We start from the raw sequence: 21,488 nt of genomic DNA, 5'->3' as shown, positions 1-21,488 counted from the left end.
TAACCTCATCTTCCCCCTCCTCCCACCATATGAAGTGCAGACAGAGCTGCTTTATGTATTTGAAGTGTTTGCTGCTGTGGTTCACTTATATAGCACAGCGAGAGGAGTGGCAAATAGCAGTGCATGTACACAAGAAGTTGTAGTTTTGTGGCTGTTACCTGCTTGTGACTGCTGTCTACTTACTTACCTGCCAAGCCTGCGTCACTAACCAACACTTCACAGACTGGTAATCACAAAAACCACTCAGTATTTCACAGGTTTGTGTTTTCCAGATTTGAAATACACAGATATACTGAAAACATAAAGAAACGGAAAAAAAAAAAAACAGAAATAAAATACCACCACCACCTGCCTTGTCCTTTTTTTTCCCGTTACTGTCAAGCAGCAAGTAGTACAAAGTCTAGTCAGGCGGATGCTGAATTGGGAAGAATGCTGTGATTGTTGCGAATCATGTGAAAGAGCTCTGCAGGAGTTTTGCATCTTTCAGGAAAAAAAAATATTACTAATGGACAAAAGCAAAAATGAAAAGCCTTAATCCAAAATCTGACTTCTTACAGAAGGATTTTAAAAAAGCACCAAAATTAAATTAAGTGTCCTGCTGCCTCAGCCACAAACTGTGATGATAAATGCAGGACAACCCCTTTTTTGTTCCTTACTATTTTTGCAATTAGTTCACTTTTTCTCCTACAGAGAGGCTGCATGAAAGATCTTGTTATTTGTGGCTGTGATAAAATACGCTGGCTCAGCCTGCCTGAAGAAACAGAAGCCTTGGCAGGAATGCTGATTACCATGACAATCTAAGCAGTCTAGAGCTGTGGTTTGTGTGGGTTTTATCATAAAGATACAAAGCGTGTCCTGGATGGTAGAAAAGCTGATAGTATCATCATGACTCAGGAGATCCATTTGTCCTTGCAAGACTTTGTTTTTCATGTTGTGTTACCTAACGAGGGGGTGAAGGGAACCCTATCAATTTCATGTATATTTTTATAACATATTCGTGTATTTATATATTTATCTATTTTAGTATATATTTTTTATGCTATAGTTATGTGGTTTTTTAATAATATTTTAATATATTTTTGAACGTCTGTGTAAAAGTTAGTTATCAATCATGAGTTTGAGGAAGAGCTTGAGAGGAAGGTCAGCTGGGACAAAAAATTTCCACAGATGACATTTCTTTCTCAAGGGGAGCTCTGATAAGTTTCTCCTCCAGAAGGTGGGAGAGCAGCTAAGGCAGGTCAAGGGAGGGAGGGATGAAGCCTTTTTGTTTTGGGGAGCTGCAGTGAGAGCTTCTGGAAGCAGGGAGGAGGCTCGTGGGTTTGGGCATCCCTCTCTGCAGCTGCCCTGGCTCTCCCTCCTCTGTGCAGTGTCTCTGTGCAGTGTCTCTTATAGAAGCTTTGGATGCTGTGGGCAGGCTTCTTGCGATGCGAACGTGCAGCAAAACCAACTGTAGATAAGGCAGTGAGGGGTTTAAATCTTTGTGGGTTTTCGAGACTCCTGCAAGTAAGAAAAATAGCACAGAGGGAAACTGCCCGGCACTACTTCTGCTCCCCCTCCCCAGCCCCGTGTACAGTGCCAAATCTGTGCTGCGGGGTCTTCACAAGCAAAGGCAAAAATACCCCCCACACTCCCACATCCTAGCCGTATTAGGGAGTAATTATTTCAGCCATTACTTCTTCAAAGGTAAGAAATGAAAAGTCAACCCTCCCACCTCCACCAAAGTGCACCTTGTGTGTGGTAATAGAGCTAAAAGCATGTTGCATAAGGTCGTTGGTTTAAAACTATCTCAGACTGGAGCAGGAAAACAAATCTGCTGGTCTCTCGTGATGTGTGTGAAAAAAGTTACCATCACTGGCATTTTGACACTGTTAAGAAAAAATAGACTTAGAAGTTTGAGTTAAAAGGAAAAATGACTTGAAGTTACAAAGTCCCTGTACAAATAGATTAATCTGTGAACTTTTCTTGTTTAAAAAGAATCGGCTGCTTAAGTGTTTTCCTAAAAATGTTTTCGTTCATTATGACAAAAGCATTATCAGGTCTTAATTGCTTTCCAAGTAATTTTATTGTTTACACTAAAGGATTTATTGAAAACTGCATGAGGTTATCAACATGTCAAGGAGCTTTTGTTGTGTTCCAGTAACCTAAAAATCTAAGGGTTCATTGTATAACCTTCATTCATAATGTGGAACATTTACTGGTCCCGTGAAATCATTATTAAGAGTAAACAACCAAAACCATGTCATTCTGCACAGTTCTAGAGCATGAACCAAAAGCCACAGGTATGAATGATGAAGAGGAGGACGAGGGAGAACAGTTTGACTTCGACAGTGGAGATGAGATACCAGAAGCAGACAGGCAAGCCCTTGTGCCACCTCCTCCTGGTCCTGGAAATAGCATAGAGCATCAAGAGGTTGATGCCATAGGTAAGTCAGCCTGTTGAGTTGTGCCTCCACAAGGCTAAATAGTCAAGACTGAGTATAGGATGCCTTTTCTTGACAATGCAATAAAAATACTTGTAAAAAGAGGTTTCCATAGAAATACTATGTGTGTGTTTTGAATGTTTTTGCTAGTTACACTCATGGTAGATATGGCAAGGCAAGTGACCGTCACATGTAATTCCTGTGAGGTTTCCCATCCAAGTGTGACATTCAAACCAATGGATTGGTATCAGTCACAGTGCCATGCTACAGGAAAACTTTATGCCCTTGCAGCTCTAGTGGCGTATGGGTGGCTTGAGATAAGCTGCTTTCACAGCTAAGCTTGCTGGTCGCTGATCTTAAGATGACGTGCCTAAAAATACGTGGAGTCTGAATGTATGAATTTTGTTCATAAGCAGAAGTCTTATTTAGTAAACATTAAAACATTTGTTACAACACATGCAGATGTTCCCAGTGCTGAGGTGTAGCCTAGAAATCGCTCTATTCTGCTCAAGTGGACAACAGCTGATTTTGCTGACTTTGATCCAATTTCCTTTTTTAAGCGGGGTCATTGTGCACGTGGCAATTAAAGATAGATAACTCTTCAGGTGACTATGCAGTTTGACAACCTGGAACTTAAACACCATCTTTCCTTGAAAATCTGTGGCTCGCTCACCCTTTTGTGAAGTTGTACTTACAGCTCAGAAACTTTTGGTCGCTTGGGATGCAATGCTGCAGCTCACTTCAGAGGGGCCTTTGGTTCTGCTGTACCTCCGCTTGTCTCAAGAAATACCAGGAACTTTGTGTAACAGAAAATAATTTATTTTCAAAGAGGAAAACTTGGAAAGTTATTTTCTTTCCTCTTTTCTTAACAGAGCGTTTTCAAGACTGTTCTTTCAGGAGTGTCTCTCCAGTGAACTTTTTCTCTCCTCATGGCTATTACTAAAATGTTTTACATTTGTGTTTATAAGATCCAAATTAATCTAGAATCCAGATTTTAACCATCAGGGTTTAAGCCTGTTTTCAGCCATGTGCTTATGACAAGCAAAAAAGGACCGTGGCTACTTGTCAGAAATCCTCCTATTTAGGTTTTAGAATCCAGTTGTTGTTTTTCCATGGGCATCCTTGTAACGCAGCTCGTTTTGCTGCTGTTGCATTCCTCATCTGTAAAATGGGGAGGACAGCACTACTGTGTGGGAATTTTATGAGTCATAGACTGTAAGCAACTTGTATAGTAAGGATCATACCAGTGTTCAGGATATTTGCAAAGAGCAATATTAAGCAGCTTGAACAGGTATGAAAAATAAAACTTAATTTTTTTGTTTAATTTTTCAACTACAGGGGCTGTTAATTTAGAAAACAGTGAGAAGCTACGAACATCAGAACCTGCTGTGGAAGGCACTCCAGTTAAAGTAAATCCCTACTCAGTCATAAATATTTCACCAGTCCAAGACAAAGATCCATCCTCATCACCAGAACCAAGTCCTCAAGACGAATGTGCAAGTCCAAACTTGTCCTGTGGATATTCTGTTCCTGTCCCCTGTGGCTATGCTGTGCCATCTAATTTACCTTTGATACTGCCAGCATACTCCAGTCCTGTCATAATACGCAGTGTTTCTGTAGATGAAGAAGGTACTGTATTTATGCACCTTATTTTATTTGAAGGGGAATCCTTGTTTAACTTCAGGTACCTGTGCTGTTTTGTAAATGCTTGTGTAGCACTCAGGCTGGACGTCTGTAGGAGATTTTGTGTCAAAATAGAAAAAGAACTAAAATTTCTTGTCAGAAAAATGTCAGTTTGTTTAAAAAAAAAAAAAAGTTCCTACAGGACCCTGCTTGCTGTACTAGGATTGAGATACCTAAGTAAAGATGCATAAGAAAGAACAAATGTATGCAGTCAGTTCTTTCTCAACGCTTCTTTAAGTTGGTGATGCTTGACGTTTGTTTTGCTGGCACCGTATTACAACATACAGTACGAGGGAGGACTCCTGGCTTATCTTGCCATTAAGAATGATTAATGCTAATTCCCTTTTAATGTCATGAAATAATTTCCAGAGCCATAGTTCAGAGTTCAAGCCAAATGGTTTCTTCTCATACCTTATCATGCTCTATCTATGCCCTGGCAGAGTTCCTGTCCTTTTTACCTTTTCTATATGCACTTCTGTCTGTTTGGCTTTTTGTTTATTTTCCAGTCCTTGTGGATTTAGAGTTGCTGTGGGATGTTTTGCTTGACGATTTGATGAATTTTATTTGTCCTTTAGTACAATATTAAGACGGAAGAGGAAACTTGAAAGGGAAATAACTATGGATTATTACAGTAACAGGAACAATCCTCCATTTTGTAACTAGAATTGGCGAAGCTGACAGCTTAATGTCAAGAGAGCAAGAGGAACAGATGCTCCCCATATCCTGCCTTTTTTTCTTTCTTGTTTTTTGAATATATTATTCTTTAGCTAGGCAGCAATTCTACTGTAATTCCATGTACTGTGATACTTCTTTTGCAGCCTTTACTGTCTACCAGCATTAGGAATATTGGCAAGTAAAAGCAAATGTGTTTGGTTGTTATTACCCGTAGAGGAATATATGTTTGAGAGATTAGAATGAAATGCATCAGACATTGTAATTTCCTCTTAACAGCCCTTATACCAGATTGCTGTGTCTCTGAATTCTTTCATTTGCAAAAATAGTGTGAAGAAACTTCTACTTTTTTTAGACACGTTTAAGAATAAAAATATTGTATAGAAGTAGATTATTCATTGGCAATGAACTAGTAAAATCAGTTTCTTATGCTAAAACGTACTATTTGAACCACACTGGCATTTTATTTGAAGCATTTTGCTGATCATATTTTTTTTTCTACTTAGCAGGTATACAGTCAGCAACTGAAGAATGTCATTGTAATTCTGTAAACTCAGAGGAGCCTCAAAATAGGTGATTGCCAGTTCAGCATGTTTTAATGATCTATAAAACCTTAATTCCTAAAAAGGCTTACATTTGATAAATCAAATATTTTATTTTTCTTGTGTGACGCTTCCATGTTTTTTCACTTTCATTTTGTTAACTCCCTAACTTTGGTTGTGTACCAAAATCTGTACTGGTTGAGGTCTCGTATGCATAACCATGCATGACATTTTTGAAGGAACTATGTTTAATTTTTATAGAGTCGTAGCAATGAAATTTAATTTAAAATGAAATTTAATGAAATATAACAAGGGCAAGTGTAGAGTCCTGCATCTGGGCAAGAACAACCCCATGTACCAGTACAAGTTGGGGGCAGACCTGTTGGAGACCAGCGTAGGGGAAAGGGACCTGGGGGTCCTAGTAGACAGTGGGATGACCATGAGCCAGCAGTGTGCCCTTGTGGCCAAGAAGGCCAATGGCATCCTGGGGTGTATTAGAAGGGGTGTGGTTAGCAGGTCAAGAGAGGTTCTCTTCCCCCTCTACTCTGCCCTGGTGAGGCTGCATCTGGAATATTGTGTCCAGTTCTGGGCCCCTCAGTTCAAGAAGGACAGGGAACTGCTAGAGAGAGTCCAGCGCAGAGCCACGAAGATGATGAAGGGAGTGGAACATCTCCCTTATGAGGAGAGGCTGAGGGAGCTGGGTCTCTTTAGCTTGGAGAAGAGGAGACTGAGGGGTGACCTCATTAATGTTTATAAATATGTAAAGGGTAAGTGTCATGAGGATGGAGCCAGGCTCTTCTCAGTGACATCCCTTGACAGGACAAGGGGCAACGGGTGCAAGCTGGAACACAGGAAGTTCCACTTAAATATGAGGAAAAACTTCTTTACAGTGAGGGTAACTGAACACTGAACAGGCTGCCCAGAGAGGTTGTGGAGTCTCCTTCTCTGGAGACATTCAAAACCCACCTGGTTGCGTTCCTGTGTGACATGAGCTAGGTAATCCTGCTCCGGCAGGGGGATTGGACTAGATGATCTTTCGAGGTCCCTTCCAATTCCTAACATTCTGTGATTCTGTGAATGTCAGCTTCAACAGGCTTCTGGAGATCTTGTAGTCTAGCCTGCTGCTTTCAGCAGGACCACTGCCAACGTGCCATTAGATCAGCCATGGCCTTTGTAGCTGTGCCTTGAAAACCTCCAAGGATGGAGAAACTGCAGCTTTCCTGGGCCGTCTTCCCTGCTGTACTACGCTTTGAATTTTTTTCCCTAATGTCCAAACCAAATCTTCCAATATGCAGTTTGTTGACCATTCCCCCTTGTGTATCATCCGGCACTGAAAAAAAAAACCAGCCCCTAAACAAACTGAAACCAAAATAAAAAAAACAACTCCGTCACCTCTGTAGCTCTCTTTCAGATAGTTGTAGCTGCTGTTGGATCACCCTGTAGCATCCTTTTTACCAGATTAAATAAGCTCCATGTCTTCCACCTCTTTTCTTGTAGGCCATGTGCTTTAGTCCCTGACTTCAATTTCTCCACGTCTCTCTAGAGGTAGCTTCTCTAGAGGTACCTTCAATTTCTCCACAACTCTCTAAAAGGGGGATGTTGGGAAGCCAAAACTGGACGTGCTGCTGCAGGTTCAGCCTCACCAGCACCAACCAGAGGAGGATAACAGCCTTGCCAAGCCCAGTGGCTCCTGATGTAGCCCAGAACATTTTTAGTCTTATTTACAGTGAAAGAGCAGCTCTTGCTTCACTTCTTTCTAAGAGAGAGTTTTCTGTGTTCTGGTAGAAGAATTCAAAAGCAAAATATTTCTTGAGATTGAAGGGAAGTGTTTTCAATTTCTTGACTAAAATTGTCAGACTGTTGAATAGATTATTAATCTCCTAATTACATACTGAAGCAGCATTTTTGAGTAATCAGCAGCCTTGGAGTGGGAACTGGAAGGCAGCAAGATATTGTCGTGTCTTCATAGCTGTTTAAAAACATTGTGATGTATCTTCTAATGCTTTTATTTTATGTTCTTTTTTTCAAGTGAAGATAACCAGGCCAAGAGAGAGGATGATGCTCTGGCCAAGTGGGTTGCAGATCCTGCAAATACAGCATGGATGGAAAGTAAGTATCAGTGAGCACTAAAGTACAACTGTAGAAGAAGGTCAGTTTTAAGTTGTGATCAACAGTATGTGTGTATCTATATGCACGTATATATTTTACAGGAATGTCTGTGTTTTTATTGTATTTTTTCAGATATGTTCCAGAACTGAGTTATACCAGTTAAAACATTCAGCAGTGTAATGAAATTGTGTATTTTAGAATAAAGTTAACATAGAGTTTTCCATGGAGTGCTTTTTGGAGTCTATGGAATCATTCATCACTGTCTTAAGGAAATCATTTGGTTCCGTCAATACATGTACAGTGGAAATTTGCTCAAGTTCAGAGTCTGCTCTGTGGCTGTATATGAAATTGTTCTTCTCATGCAGTAATTGGCAAATAGAGAAGATGGAAGGGAAGGAATTTCCACGTTTTCTTAGTGTGTGCCATTGGCTCTTGGCTGTCAGCTGCATTTTAAACCAGAACAGAGACCGTGTGGTTTGAGGACAGGTTATCCTGCTTGTTCTCAGCTGTTCCCACTGGGCTGGAGGTTCATCTTACATATCACTTGAAGTGACTGAAGAATTTGCATTCTTGTCCTGCCTCTTAATGGACTACAATGATCATTACGTCATTTAGGTTTGGTTCTTTCTAAAACACGTCTATTACAGCTTCTCTACAGCCCTTTAGTAAGGCAATGAGCAGCCCTCGACAAACACGGAGCAGACCATAGTGTTGTAAAAAGGAGGGAGAAATGTTGGCTGTTGAAGTGGATTTCTGTTTTCAGGCTACCAAAGGTCATCATAAAGAATGCAGATAAAACTGTGTGAAGTTTCACAGAATCACAGAGTCACAGAATCACAGAATGTTAGGGATTGGAAGGGACCTCGAAAGATCATCTAGTCCAATCCCCCTGCCGGGGCAGGATTGCCTAGACCATATCACACAGGAACGCATCCAGGCGGGTTTTGAATGTCTCCAGAGAAGGAGACTCCACAACCTCTCTGGGCAGCCTGTTCCAGTGTTCAGTCACCCTCACCGTAAAGAAGTTTTTCCTCAAATTTAAGTGGAACCTCCTGTGCTCCAGCTTGCACCCATTGCCCCTTGTCCTGTCAAGGGATGTCACTGAGAAGAGCCTGGCTCCATCCTCATGACACTTACCCTTTACATATTTATAAACATTAATGAGGTCACCCCTCAGTCTCCTCTTCTCTAAGCTAAAGAGACCCAGCTCCCTCAGCCTCTCCTCATAAGAGAGATGTTCCACTCCCTTAATCATCTTCGTGGCTCTGCGCTGGACTCTCTCTAGCAGTTCCCTGTCCTTCTTGAACTGAGGGGCCCAGAACTGGACACAATACTCCAGATGCGGCCTCACCAGGGCAGAGTAGAGGGGGAGGAGAACCTCTCTCGACCTGCTGACCACACCCCTTCTAATACACCCCAGGATGCCATTGGCCTTCTTGGCCACAAGGGCACACTGCTGGCTCATGGTCATCCTGTTGTCCACTAGGACCCCCAGGTCCCTTTCCCCTACGCTGGTCTCCAACAGCTCTGCCCCCAACTTGTACTGGTACATGGGGTTGTTCTTGCCCAGATGCAGGACTCTACACTTGCCCTTGTTATATTTCATTAAATTTCTCCCCGCCCAACTCTCCAGCCTGTCCAGGTCTCTCTGAATGGCTGCACAGCCTTCCGGCATATCAGCCACTCCTCCCAGTTTTGTGTCATCAGCGAACTTGCTGACAGCGCACTCTAATCCCTCATCCAAGTCATTAATGAATATATTGAATAGAACTGGTCCCAGAACCGACCCTTGAGGGACTCCGCTAGACACAGACCTCCAACTGGACTCTGTCCCATTGACCACCACTCTCTGGCTTCTTTCCTTCAGCCAGTTCACAATCCACCTCACTACCCGATCATCCAGACCACACTTCCCCAGTTTAGCTGCGAGGATGCTGTGGGAGACCGTGTCAAACGCTTTACTGAAATCGAGATAGACCACATCCACAGCTTTACCATCATCTATCCACCGGGTAACATCCTCATAAAAGGCTATCAAGTTGGTTGAGCATGACTTCCCGTTGGTGAAGCCATGCTGAGTGCCCCTAATGATCCCCCTATCCTTGATGTGCCTAGAGACAGCACCAAGAACAAGTTGTTCCATCACCTTTCCGGGGATGGAGGTGAGGCTGACCGGTCTATAGTTACCCGGGTCCTCCTTCTTGCCCTTTTTGAAGACTGGAGTGACATTCGCTTTCCTCCAGTCCTCAGGCACCTCTCCCGTTGCCCACGACTTAGCAAAGATGATGGAGAGTGGCCTAGCAATGACTTCCGCCAGCTCCCTCAGCACCCGCGGGTGCATCCCATCAGGGCCCATGGATTTATGGACGTCCAGGTTGCTTAATTGGTCCCTGACCCAGCCCTCATCAACCAAGACAGATTCCTCCTCTATCCTGACTTCTTCTGAGGCCTCATGGGTCCGGGGCTCCTCAGGACAGCCTCCAGCAGTATAGACAGAGGCAAAGAAGGCATTCAGTAACTCCGCCTTCTTTTTATCCTCTGTCTCCAGGACCCCCACCTCATTCATCAGTGGGCCTACATTGCCTCTAGTGTTGGCTTTACCTGCAATGTATTTGAAGAAGCCCTTTCTGTTGTCCTTGACCTCTCTTGCAAGGTTTAATTCCAAGGAGGCCTTAGCTTTCCTAGTTGCCTCCCTACATCCTCTGACAACAGACTTATATTCCTCCCAAGTGGCCAGCCCCTCCTTCCATGATCTCTACACCCTCTTCTTCCACTTGAGTTTGCCCAGCAGTTCCCTGTTCAACCATGCAGGTCTCCTGGTACCCTTCCTTGACTTCCTACCTGTTGGGATGCTCTGATCTTGAGCTCGGAAGAAGCAGTCCTTGAATGCTAACCAACTATCTTGGGCCCCCTTACCTTCTAGTACCCTGTCCCATGGGATTTCCCCTAGCAATTGCTTGAAAAGGCCAAAGTTGGCCCTCCTGAAGTTCAGGGTTGCGATTCTGCTAGCTATTCTGTTCCTGCCACATGAGATCCTGAACTCTACCATCTCATGGTCGCTACAACCAAGGCTGCCCTCAACCTTCACCTCTTCAACCAGACCCTCCTTGTTAGTGAGGATCAGATCCAGTAGCGCTCCTCTCCTAGTTGGCTCATCCACCATTTGCATCAGAAAGTTATCATCAACGCACTGGAGGAACCTCCTGGACTGAGGATGGCTGGCTGAGTAGGCCTCCCAGCAAATATCAGGGTAGTTGAAATCCCCCACAACAACCAGGCCCTGTAATTGGGAGACTGCTCTCAGCTGCCTGTAGAAGGCCTCATCACCCTCCTCATCCTGATCCGGTGGCCTGTAATAGACACCCACAACAGTATCACCCCTGCCAGCCTGCCCCTTAATTCGCACCCACAAACTCTCCACTCGCTCCTGATCCGCCTCTGGACAGAACTCAATACATTCTAGCTGCTCACTCACATAAAGAGCAACTCCACCACCTCTCCTTAGCGGCCTGTCTTTCCTGAACAGGACATAGCCATCCATGACCACATTCCAGTCATGCGAGGCGTCCCACCAAGTCTCTGTGATTGCCACTAGATCATAGCCCCCCGACCGAACACGGATTTCTAACTCCTCCTGCTTATTCCCCATGCTGCGTGCATTGGTGTACAGGCATTTCAGGGAGCGAGCTGGGCACACCGATTTCGTCCCAGATTCACCCCCTGATTTCACCCTAGGGAGATGGGGGGCCTCCTGGTCTACCTCAACACTAGAGCGTTGCCCCAGTGGTGCAAGCCCAGCTACCACCCCATCCCCCTTCGAATCTAGTTTAAAGCTCTCCGAATGAGCCCTGCTAATTCCTGTCCCAGAACCCTTTTGCCCCTACGACATAAAGCTTTCCCATGTGTCACTGTCACGCCTGTTGTCTTATAAAACCAGCCATTATCAAAGAACCCAAAGCCCTGCCTGTAGCACCAGTCTCGTAGCCAGGCGTTAATAGAGAGAATCCTACTATTCCAAACAACGTCATCACCTGAAAATGGAAGGAGGGAGGAGAAAACAACTTGTGCTCCAGACTCTTTCACCAACCGCCCTAGGGCCTTGTAGTCTTTCTTCATCCCCCTCAGACTACGGGATGCAGCTTCTTCCCCACCTGTCTGGAAGATCAGCAGGGGGTAGTAGTCTGTGGCCTTCACCAGGTTGGGGAGTTGCCTGGTGATATCCCTGATTCGGGCTCCAGGCAGGCTGCAGACCTCCCTGTGATGGGGGTCAGCTCTGCATATTGGGCCCTCAGATCCCTTTAGGAAGGAGTCTCCAACCACTAAAACTCTTCTCTTCTTCCTTGCGGAGGAGGTAGCTATACGCCTGTCAGGTTTTTCTGACTGTGGTGGGACCTCTGATATAGGTTGCCTCTCCACCACATCCCCATTGGACCAGCTGTATTCCACTAGGTCTTCATATCTATTGCTCAGAGGCACCTGTGGAGGCGAGGTAGGCAAGGAGGGCACTCGCCTTTTGCCACGGCCATAGACTTGCCTCCACTCACTCCTCTCCTCTAGGTTATTGTTTTCCACCTGAGAGGGGCAGAGTACAGGGGTCCCTCGATCCTGGGAGCTCTCCGGCAGGTGCTCCCATTTTTGTTGCAGGGAAGGCAGAGCCTGGCTCCACCAGTCTATCTCCATTTCAGCCTCCCTAATGCTCCTAAGCCTTTCTACTTCGGCTTGAAGCCTTTCAACCTGGTTTTGCAGTTGTGCCGCTCGGCCGAGCAGATCATCTACTTGCTCACAGCGCACACAGCCCCCTGACACCACAGAGACGCTGTAGCATTCCCTGCAGCCCGCAACCTGCACCATCGCCTCCTTCCATGGGAGCTCTGTCTGGGTTCCCACATCCATTTTGGTCTTCCTCCACCGGGTAGATACCATTGTTCTTTCACTGAACTGGGAAATACCTGTTGGTGGCACCCCTGGTTCACAGCTCCTTGGCACCTTCCTCGCCTTGTGCACTGGGAGGGAGTCAGTGCCCTCCCCAACGAGCTGCAAACAACTGCAGCCTCTCCTGCCCTGGGACACACCCAGTCACTGCAGATTCACACAGGCACTGCTGAGTCTCCCTCTCCCACTCCCTTCTGGCCAGGGACTAGTCCCTGCCCTCCAGGAGGCTCTTTATCAACGATAACAGGGGGTGGAGCGTTTAAATCGCCCGCGGTGCCTCCGCGGTGCCTCCGGCTACGCCCCCTCCTCTCCTGATTCGTTGCCGGGAACCTCCGGGTCCGGGTCCGGGGTCAGAGGGAAGCAGCTCGGGGCTGATGCTCGCGGGGGGCTCAGGGGGGGCCCAGAGTTCGAAAAACCGCCCGGTTAAGCCCGATGTCGCCCTCGCCCCCGCACTAACCTCAAGTCGCTGCCGCCGCTTTCGCTGCTGCCGCCTCTGTCCAAGGTTTCACAAATAAGGTTTCACAAATACCTTATACTTGTTTCGTGCATTATTGCATTATTTGAATGATGATTAGATGTACTAGCAAAATGCTAGCGAGAATGAGTCAGATCTCCGTTTTATTCATATGTGCCAATATAACCAAAATTCTTTAGAATAGAATGTTTCAAGTTGGAAGGGACCTGCAATGATCAACTAGTCCAACTGCCTGACCACTTCAGGGCTGACCAAAAGCTAAAGCATGTTATTAAGGCCATTGTCGAAATGCCTCTTGAACACTGTTTGTTGGTCCCATTCAAATTTCAGGGGGTTTCTAATTTTTTTTTTCTGTCTTGCTTTTAGACCCAGATGAAGTAATTTACGATGATGTGCCAAGAGAAAATTCAGACTCTGAACCAGGTTTGAGGTCTTTGTAATATAGACCACATTGAAAGCAATGTAATGTGGAATTCTGTGCATGTATACTGAATAGATATGTTCATTATGTACCTAAAATGTATGTAAATGGAATTAACACTATGTCAATAATTGGTAGGTCTTTCAAAGTTCAGAATTAGACTAATTCTTGAAAGACTTCATCTCAGCAGGTCTTCTACACCGGTGTTCTCAGGATCTGAATTCTGCTGTATTCTATAGATACTGTCCCAAATACTTGAGTGTTTTGTATATTAGAGAATTACAGTGTTGGGTGTTGCAGCTATAGTGACCTAAACAAGGCAAGGTACATAGGGAAAGGGTGTTTTAAATAAGTAAAAAATGTGTGATAATGCATCATTGTCATGGTTATACAGAGAACTGCTCTATTCTTGAAAGTCCCCCTTCAATGTAAAAGTACCTGATAGATGGAAGAGGAGATTCAGAGCAGCTATTTACTGTCCTGACTGTGACTCTACAGAAAAGTTTTATTTCAGCTTTGGAGTGGTCCAGCCTCTGATGGTGTGACCATGTTTGGAAGGGGCAGAATAGATCTTATAGTGGTTGCTGGAGCCAAGATTTTACCTTTACTGGGAATGGTGGAGCTGGGGCTCAAGAAGCTTATTTCAATTTCTTGCTCGTATTTGTTTTGCAGTTTTTGGTTATAATGAAGACTCCTTAAAGCTTGGTTGCTAAAAACTGGTTTTGTGTTTGAGTGGATCAGCTTGTTAGGAACATGGCATCTATTTGTCATGGCTCTCAGAGGGTGTAGGTGTTTGATACTGAAGTTGTTAACGATTCAAGAAAACACTTAAGCTTTATTGTGTGAAAACCACATTTATCTTTAAAGCCGTAACATTTTCATTTCTTGTACTTAGAGCTGTTCAACCAAGGTGTTTTACAAATTATTACTGAAATTTGTTTCATTTATTATTTGAAAGTATTATGTTACATTCTGGGCCCCTCAGTTCAAGAAGGACAGGGAACTGCTAGAGAGAGTCCAGCGCAGAGCCACAAAGATGATTAAGGGGGTGGAACATCTCCCTTATGAGGAGAGGCTGAGGGAGCTGGGTCTCTTTAGCTTAGAGAAGAGGAGACTGAGGGGTGACCTCATTAATGTTTATAAATATGTAAAGGGCAAGTGTCAAGAGGATGGAGCCAGGCTCTTCTCAGTGACATCCCTTGACAGGACAAGGGGCAATGGGTGCAAGCTGGAACACAGGAGGTTCCACTTAAATTTGAGGAAAAACTTCTTTACTGTAAGGGTGACTGAACACTGGAACAGGCTGCCCAGAGAGGTTGTGGAGTCTCCTTCTCTGGAGACATTCAAAACCCGCCTGGACGCGTTCCTGTGTGATATGGTCTAGGCAATCCTGCCCCGGCAGGGGGATTGGACTAGATGATCTTTCGAGGTCCCTTCCAATCCCTAACATTCTGTGATTCTGTGATTCTGTGATTCTGTGATTCATGACTTGAATGCTTTTATTACTGGAATGTCCATCAGTGGACTGTGCTGCTCTGGGCAGGGACATCTTTATGCTGCTCAGTCAGGAAACACATATACCACAGCCAGGAGACTGAGCTGGGAAGGGATGTGGGACATGGAGCAAATCTCTGCTGAGCATCTTGGTCAGAATTTTCAGCTTAACCCAGAAGGTATTAACCAAAATTTTAGCTTTCTGTTTGTTCCCAAAGACATCGAAAGTTTCTGAGAAAATAGGTAGTGAGGGAAATTTCACCTTTGTACATTCAAGAGCTTGATGTTTATTGATTACATATTTTGTCAGGGAGACACAACTGTTCCAAAAAAGTCACAGTCAGACCTCAGTCTACATTAGCACAGGGACAAGATATGTCCACCAAATCACTGGGTATAGCCTGCCCCAATACTGGCATTGCAAAAGTTTGACTTATATAAGTCTTGACTTATTTTGTCTTACTATGATGATTCTCTTAAATTATTCATTGTGCTAGATTACCACTAAAATATCTTTTCCAGTAAGTATATTTTAAGGACAATCTCAGTATGCATGGAGGTTTAAAAAAAATTGTTAAAATTTAATTCTTCCAAATTAGAGGAGATTCCTCTGTGTTAATTCTTTAGAATTTAATTAATGTTAATATTAAAATTTCATTATTGGTTAAAATGTAGTTTTAAAATCACAGAATCCAGGGTTTAGACGGTTGTGTAAAATATGTAAGCTTTTCTTTCGAGTACATATTTTTTCTGAATTCAAGTAAGACTTCAATCTTAAAACGAAAGCACAACTTCTCTTTACTGAATTTAATATGAGACAGTTTTCAATGAAGCGTTATAACCCCTGACAATAGGGATGCCTGGCAGAAGTGTCCACACTTCTCTACTTGTAATGACAAATGATGCTGCATGTAGAGTGCATGCCTGTTTCCTGATAAGTAATTGGCACTAAAAATTTTCCATTTTGTTTTGAGTCAGTTTGTTGTATGTGACATCTGTGCCAATGAAAAGACCCGTGTCTTTAACAGGTGATACTTCGATCAGCCTTTGCAATAGAGCTTTCTATAATCTTGAAAAGGTTAATATTTCAAGCTCTTGGGCTAGATTATGGGCAAGGTAACCTGCAGCTATGGGAGACTTCTAGTGACTAGTGGAGCTGCAAGAATGACAAGTTATAAAATATCATAGTGCGACATGTTTCTTGCTACTTTGGTCTGATCTGTTCTGCTTGAAGTAGTGACATTTTCATTTGATTCTTGCAACGTTTTAGCATTTGTCATTTGAGCTGATGATGATGTTTCTAGGGACAAATGGCAAGCTTGCAAATGGAAGGATGCTGCTTCTCAGTACAGACGTATTCACAGCTACAGCTTGAACTTCCTTTGAATTTCTTCTAAAACATGTTGTGGGATTTGGACAAAACAGTGTAGTTTGAGAAGGGCTGTTTCTAAAAGGATCGTGGTGTGTACCCATAACACTGTCCTCTTCTAGCACTCTGTTTCAACAAAGACAACCCACTTTGGCTCTTTGAAGACTGGATTTAATTCGCATTTAAACATGTGCGTACGAAAGTCTGTATAATTCTTTATAGAACATCCTGAACAAGTTTTTTGGTGTTTAAACAAACAAATTTTAGTGTAGCTTTTTTTTTTTTTGGTTTAATTCTTGCAGAGGAAATGATTTATGATGACGTTGAAAACGGTGATGATGGTGGAAACAGCTCGCTGGAATATGGGTGGAGTTCAAGTGAGTTTGAAAGCTATGAAGAACAGAGTGATTCTGAGTGTAAAAATGGAATTCCCAGCTCCTTTTTGCGAGGCAACCACAAGAGACACGTATGTATCCCACTGTGCTGCTCAGTCATTGAGGTTATCCTGATTTCCAGCGCTTGCCTTTCTCACCTGTATTTCCCTTCTCCTCAATCCAGTTTCGAATGCCAGCAGTGTCTTTTTAAAGGAGACATGAATCAGTGCGAGAGTGACAGTCCACAAAAAAAATATAACAGGGAAAAGAAAAAGATGAAAATATTAAACAGAAGCTCCTTAAAAAAAAAAAGAAAAAATCAAATTGGATAAAAGTGAAATTAAGAATGAGATTATTTTTGCTTGTGAGCGGTTCCTCACCTTTTCTTCTTTTGCAGCTGCTGGATTAGTGTAAGTGGTAAATGAGTGTGGAAAATAATGTGAAGGACAAATGGGGGTAAGCCTGACAAGAATTAAGTTTTGGGATCCTTCAGATGCTCAAAAGTCGCAAACTGTTTGCTAGTGTTCCCTAGCTTTCTGTCTTAGATCTGTATCACTTTGGTTGTTTGGAGGTGGCGGAGCTTAAGAAAACCCTGAAAATAAAAGGTTTTTGTGATCAAAGAGAAGTCTGTACTGTTTATTAAGAAGAGAAGAGAGGTGGCATGATTAAAGTGATGGATCTGCGACACATCTCTAGTCTAGTATCTTTGGTTACATCCATGCTGTGGGAGGCAAGACGACACTGACAGCATGGGTGTGTGCCCTTGCTGCATCTTTCTAATTGCACATCAGGAGGAGCCTCGGATTCCCTGCTTTGGCTCTTCTCCTTCTGCCCTCGTGCACTTTCTGTGAGAGGGAAGTCTTGCCTGGGGCCTGGGCAGCCTCTCGCTGCCGGTTCCCTGCTCTGAGGGCTTGGAGGACAGGGATGTGGGGCTGAGTGGGGACAGACAGGCCTGGGCTTGGTGCCCGGAGTCACTGCAAAATCCCCAGGGCCCCCTGGTGTGGGCTGGCTGGGGATAGACACCCAAGAGCCCCATCACAGCTGCCTACTGTTAGCCGCTCCGTCACCCTGTGGATGGAGGGGTAGCGGCCAGGGTTTTCTTCCATGGATCTCTTAACTTCATTTTTCAGGTTTCTTATCTTCATGAGAATAAAAGCCTCACTGTCTGTGTTTCCCCCCAGTACATATTATCTGCTCTCCCCCACCTCCATCCTTTCTGCCCGCCCTTTGGAAATCAGGGAGTGAGCAATTAACTACAAGACTTGAGCCCACCCAAATCAGCACTTTGTAAGCTGAGAGCTCATCTGGTTTTGTTCTGGTTTTGTCCTGACTAGAACAAGTTTAGACTATTGTAACTGTTTCTTTTTGGGGAGTTTTTTAACCAGACTGAAGAAAACTGAGTTTGATTTTTCTAATACCTTTGGAAGAGACTGGGAAATAACTGCATGCGAGTGTGTAAGTCTTAACATGGCTGCTGGTTCTTTCTTTTTTTTTTTTTTTTTTTTTTTTAATATTTTCCTGTTATCTGTAGCTTCAGCTTTGGCCATAGTCATAGGAAACTATTTACACATATGCACAAAGCAAGGTTTAAAGCCATTTTTAAAAATGCTTATAAGTATACTGTGATCTGTCACAGGAAACTGTTGGCAGTGGGTTGAGAGTGATGGTACCAGGATCAGGCACAGAGTGTCTGAGCAAGAGACTGAGAGTGGTGGGAGGAGAGAGGTGTGCTCTGGGTACTGCCCTGCGGCTGGCTTTTCCAGGCCTGTGACAAAGGTTTTTAGGATTGCCTTGGGAGGACGGGGCCAAGGAGCCTAGGAACACATTAATTGGTGGATGAGGTCAGAGAGGCTGCTGCACCTGGATGGGTTACTCGAAGGTGGAGAAGTCAGGAAACTAGAGAAGGGGTTTGGTGGAGGATGAGGAAAGACAGAAACTTCAGGATTGCTGAGAAACTGCTCCATTTTATACCTGTTCTCTGTCCATTCCTTGCACTCTCGCTTCTCCTCAGGTCTTGTGATGGATGTTACAGTATTTTCCTAGCGCATCTACTTCTGTAGTATGTCAGAGCCTATGAGGCACTTGCCTTGCTTATTATTTTTTCTGTCTGTTGGAAAGTATGGGAAGGTTGGAGGTGGGTTTTTTAATTGTAAGTTCTGGTATGACTTCCCTCCAAGTCACTTTTTTATTATGACTTTTGATTGTTTTTTATTTATTTATTTTTAAGACAGGAAGGTTTTTGTGCTATTAAGTATTTCTAGTCTGTGAACCAGATGCTGTTCTTAATTATACTGCTGTAATGCCAGAATCATTATGTTGGAGGTAATCACATCCTGACCCAGCCTAGTGGAGCTAAATGCCGGACCTGTCCCTTTGTTGTCAACTCAATAGGCCTTCTCTTTCCTGATGCTTTCATCTCTTGCCAAATAACTCTGTTGACATCAAGCTGAGGGTTTTTCCATTGGACTTCTATTATAGGGGACACCAAATATTTTCTTTTTTTTTTTTTCTAGTTACATTTTAACCTCTTTTATCTGGCTTTCTCAAAATGTTTAACAAATGTTAATTAGTGTTCCAGAGCATTTCTCTGGGATAGTTTCCTTACCTTGCCAAATGGATATATTCATGTATGAGGTGGTTACACCCATGGTCATACAATGAGGCTATGATAGAGCTGAGGAAGAATATGCGCTTCCTGACTCCCGTGCACTTGGGAGTTACAAGACTATACATCCTCCCCTGGTAGTGTCTCGTTGCCCAACTTGCTGGCACTGTCAATCTCCATCTTCTCAGGCACCAGCAACTTCTGAAGGTTCTTCAGCCTTTGAGAATTCTTCTGATTTCATGGTTTTGAAGGACAGTCAGAAATATACTTGCTAGGGTTTGTGCTCCACCAAATGATGCTCGTGGATGAAGTTGATGCATCGTTTCCATACGGTTTGTAAGAGATGTGCATAACATAATTAATACACAGCTTAGACTAAGTCACTTTGTCCCTGTCTTTACATAGTTGCCGGTACAATGCAAAGGCGCCTGGCTGAGTTTCAGAAAGTACAGCAATGCGCAGGAGTGATGGTCTGTTCATTGGGTTGGCAAGGTCAGGACCGCCAGCAGCCCAGTCCAATCCCATAGGTTGGAGCTTGCCTAAATGATAATTTTCCCTCAGTTGTCTGTATATCAGTGGGCAGATCGGGCAACGTGCATGATATATATACACGAGTGCTTTAGCATGATGTTTGCACTGCAGGCTTTTTGAAAAGATTGTGTCTTTTTATACACTGTAGCTTTCTCATGACCTAACGCGTTTAAAGGAGCATTATGAAAAAAAGATGAAAGATTTGATGGCAAACACTGTGGGAGCAGTAGAGATTCAGCAACTAAAGCAAAAACATGAGCTGAAGGTAGTGTAGTTGATTTTTGTGACTAGCTATGTTTAAATGATTGCTTTTTTCAACACAGACAACGTTGTCTTTTTCTTTTAATAATAACTTGAAAAAGCAGGCAATAATTTGTATGAAATGAGTTTTAAATGTGCTGGAGTATTATGCAGTTTGTCTTTAAAGTACTTTGTCAAGGACCTTTTCCCACACTTATTTTTAATAGTAACAGCTTCAGAAGATGAGATAGGGCATTATTCTTCCCTGCTGACTGGTGCCCTCATCCCAGAATGTGAGCCAGGCGTACAGCCCTCGTGCCTGTATGAGACGCGGCTGGCCTGGCCCTGGCTCTCCGGCCATGCAGGATCAAATTGTGGGAGTCAGAATCTCGGTGCTCTCCGTTCTGAACGGAGCCAGTATGAAAAGGCTGGGTTTTGGTAAAAGCTTCGTCTCAAACTGAGAAATTGCCTGATTGTAGCAAGACAGCTTTGTTTGTGTTCCGACATTGCTGATGATGTCAGCACAGCTCTGACAGTAGTGGGGATTTTTTGTCGTGGTGACATTTTGGGAAAGCAAAAGTACAAAACTTTTTTTTTTTTAATAAACATTTCCTAGCAAAACAACACTTCATTTTTATTTTTTTTGCATGAAATTTCTTTTTGCTGTAGTAGTGTACTATAAAATTATACAATTCTTAATTAAATCAACTTATTTCTTCAATTAATGAAATTATTAGCTGTAACATTTTCTGCAAAACAGTATTTCTTTAAGAATATAGTTAATATAGAAGTGAGTCTAGGGGATTATCTTTAGGTCAACAATACTTTGACAGTTAGTGGACATTGGAAGATAGACAAGAACCCTGGCTGTTAATGACCTCTTCATAGTATTTATTTGTTATATAATGTAAAGTTGAACATTTGAGATAATTTTGAGTTCAGGTGTTTGATGCAGAAGGGTTCTTAAGCATTTCTGCTTTTTTTAGACTTGCATACAATATTGCCATGAAGTAAGTCCCTTTCTTCAGGTTTGGTTTTATTAAGAAAAAGTACAGGTACTCGGATCTGAGCCTTGATGGGTCTGTGTACTTACTATATATTCCTTTGACTTTGAGCTATATTTATAGCCTAAACTACTTGACAGTGTTCTTCTTAAAGATACTCAAACGTGTTCCTATTATTCACTGAACATGCAGACTGTATTTTTTTACCTTACAGATGCAAAAGCTTATGAGAGCTGCTAGAGAAGGTACCAAAGATGGGCTCGAAAAGACAAAAGCAGCTGTGAAAAAGGGGCGTTCTTTCATTAGAACAAAATCTTTTATTTCTCAAGGTACGTAACAATTATACTGTGTTTGTGGACTCTCTCCAGTCATTTCTGAGAAAGGAAGTGAATGGCCTAGCAGATTTTTGTACTGAGAGCTGAGTATTGGATGCATGAAATCAGCTTTGTATCAATGAAGTATGGTATAATATTCAGTTCAAGTGACAGTGTGGTCAATGCATCTTGAGTAGTTTTATGTTTAGGGCAAGAACCTGAGAAACCTGGGAACCACAGAGAAGGGTCCACTTAAAAACAACAACAAATAGTCCCACCAGACAGTGTCATAGATGCTATCTA

The 21,488-nt window shown here is 43.2% G+C and overlaps 1 protein-coding gene across 1 annotated transcript in view; it reads left to right on the top strand.

Annotated features, from left to right (window-relative positions):
* The window catches only part of ARHGEF10 (Rho guanine nucleotide exchange factor 10), a 130,479-nt gene that overhangs the window by 28,661 nt on the left and 80,330 nt on the right, over positions 1 to 21,488 (top strand). Inside the window, 8 exon segments of the mRNA XM_068405602.1 lie at positions 2,253 to 2,423; positions 3,759 to 4,049; positions 5,282 to 5,348; positions 7,347 to 7,426; positions 13,200 to 13,256; positions 16,420 to 16,583; positions 19,776 to 19,892; positions 21,086 to 21,200. Of these exon segments, the coding sequence (XP_068261703.1) occupies positions 2,253 to 2,423; positions 3,759 to 4,049; positions 5,282 to 5,348; positions 7,347 to 7,426; positions 13,200 to 13,256; positions 16,420 to 16,583; positions 19,776 to 19,892; positions 21,086 to 21,200 (1,062 nt within the window).

This window comes from Nyctibius grandis, chromosome 1, assembly GCF_013368605.1.
Source record: "Nyctibius grandis isolate bNycGra1 chromosome 1, bNycGra1.pri, whole genome shotgun sequence".
Lineage (NCBI taxonomy): Eukaryota > Metazoa > Chordata > Aves > Nyctibiiformes > Nyctibiidae > Nyctibius > Nyctibius grandis.
The sequence above is the reverse complement of the archived record's forward strand: the minus strand, read 5'-3'. Positions and strand labels throughout refer to the sequence as shown.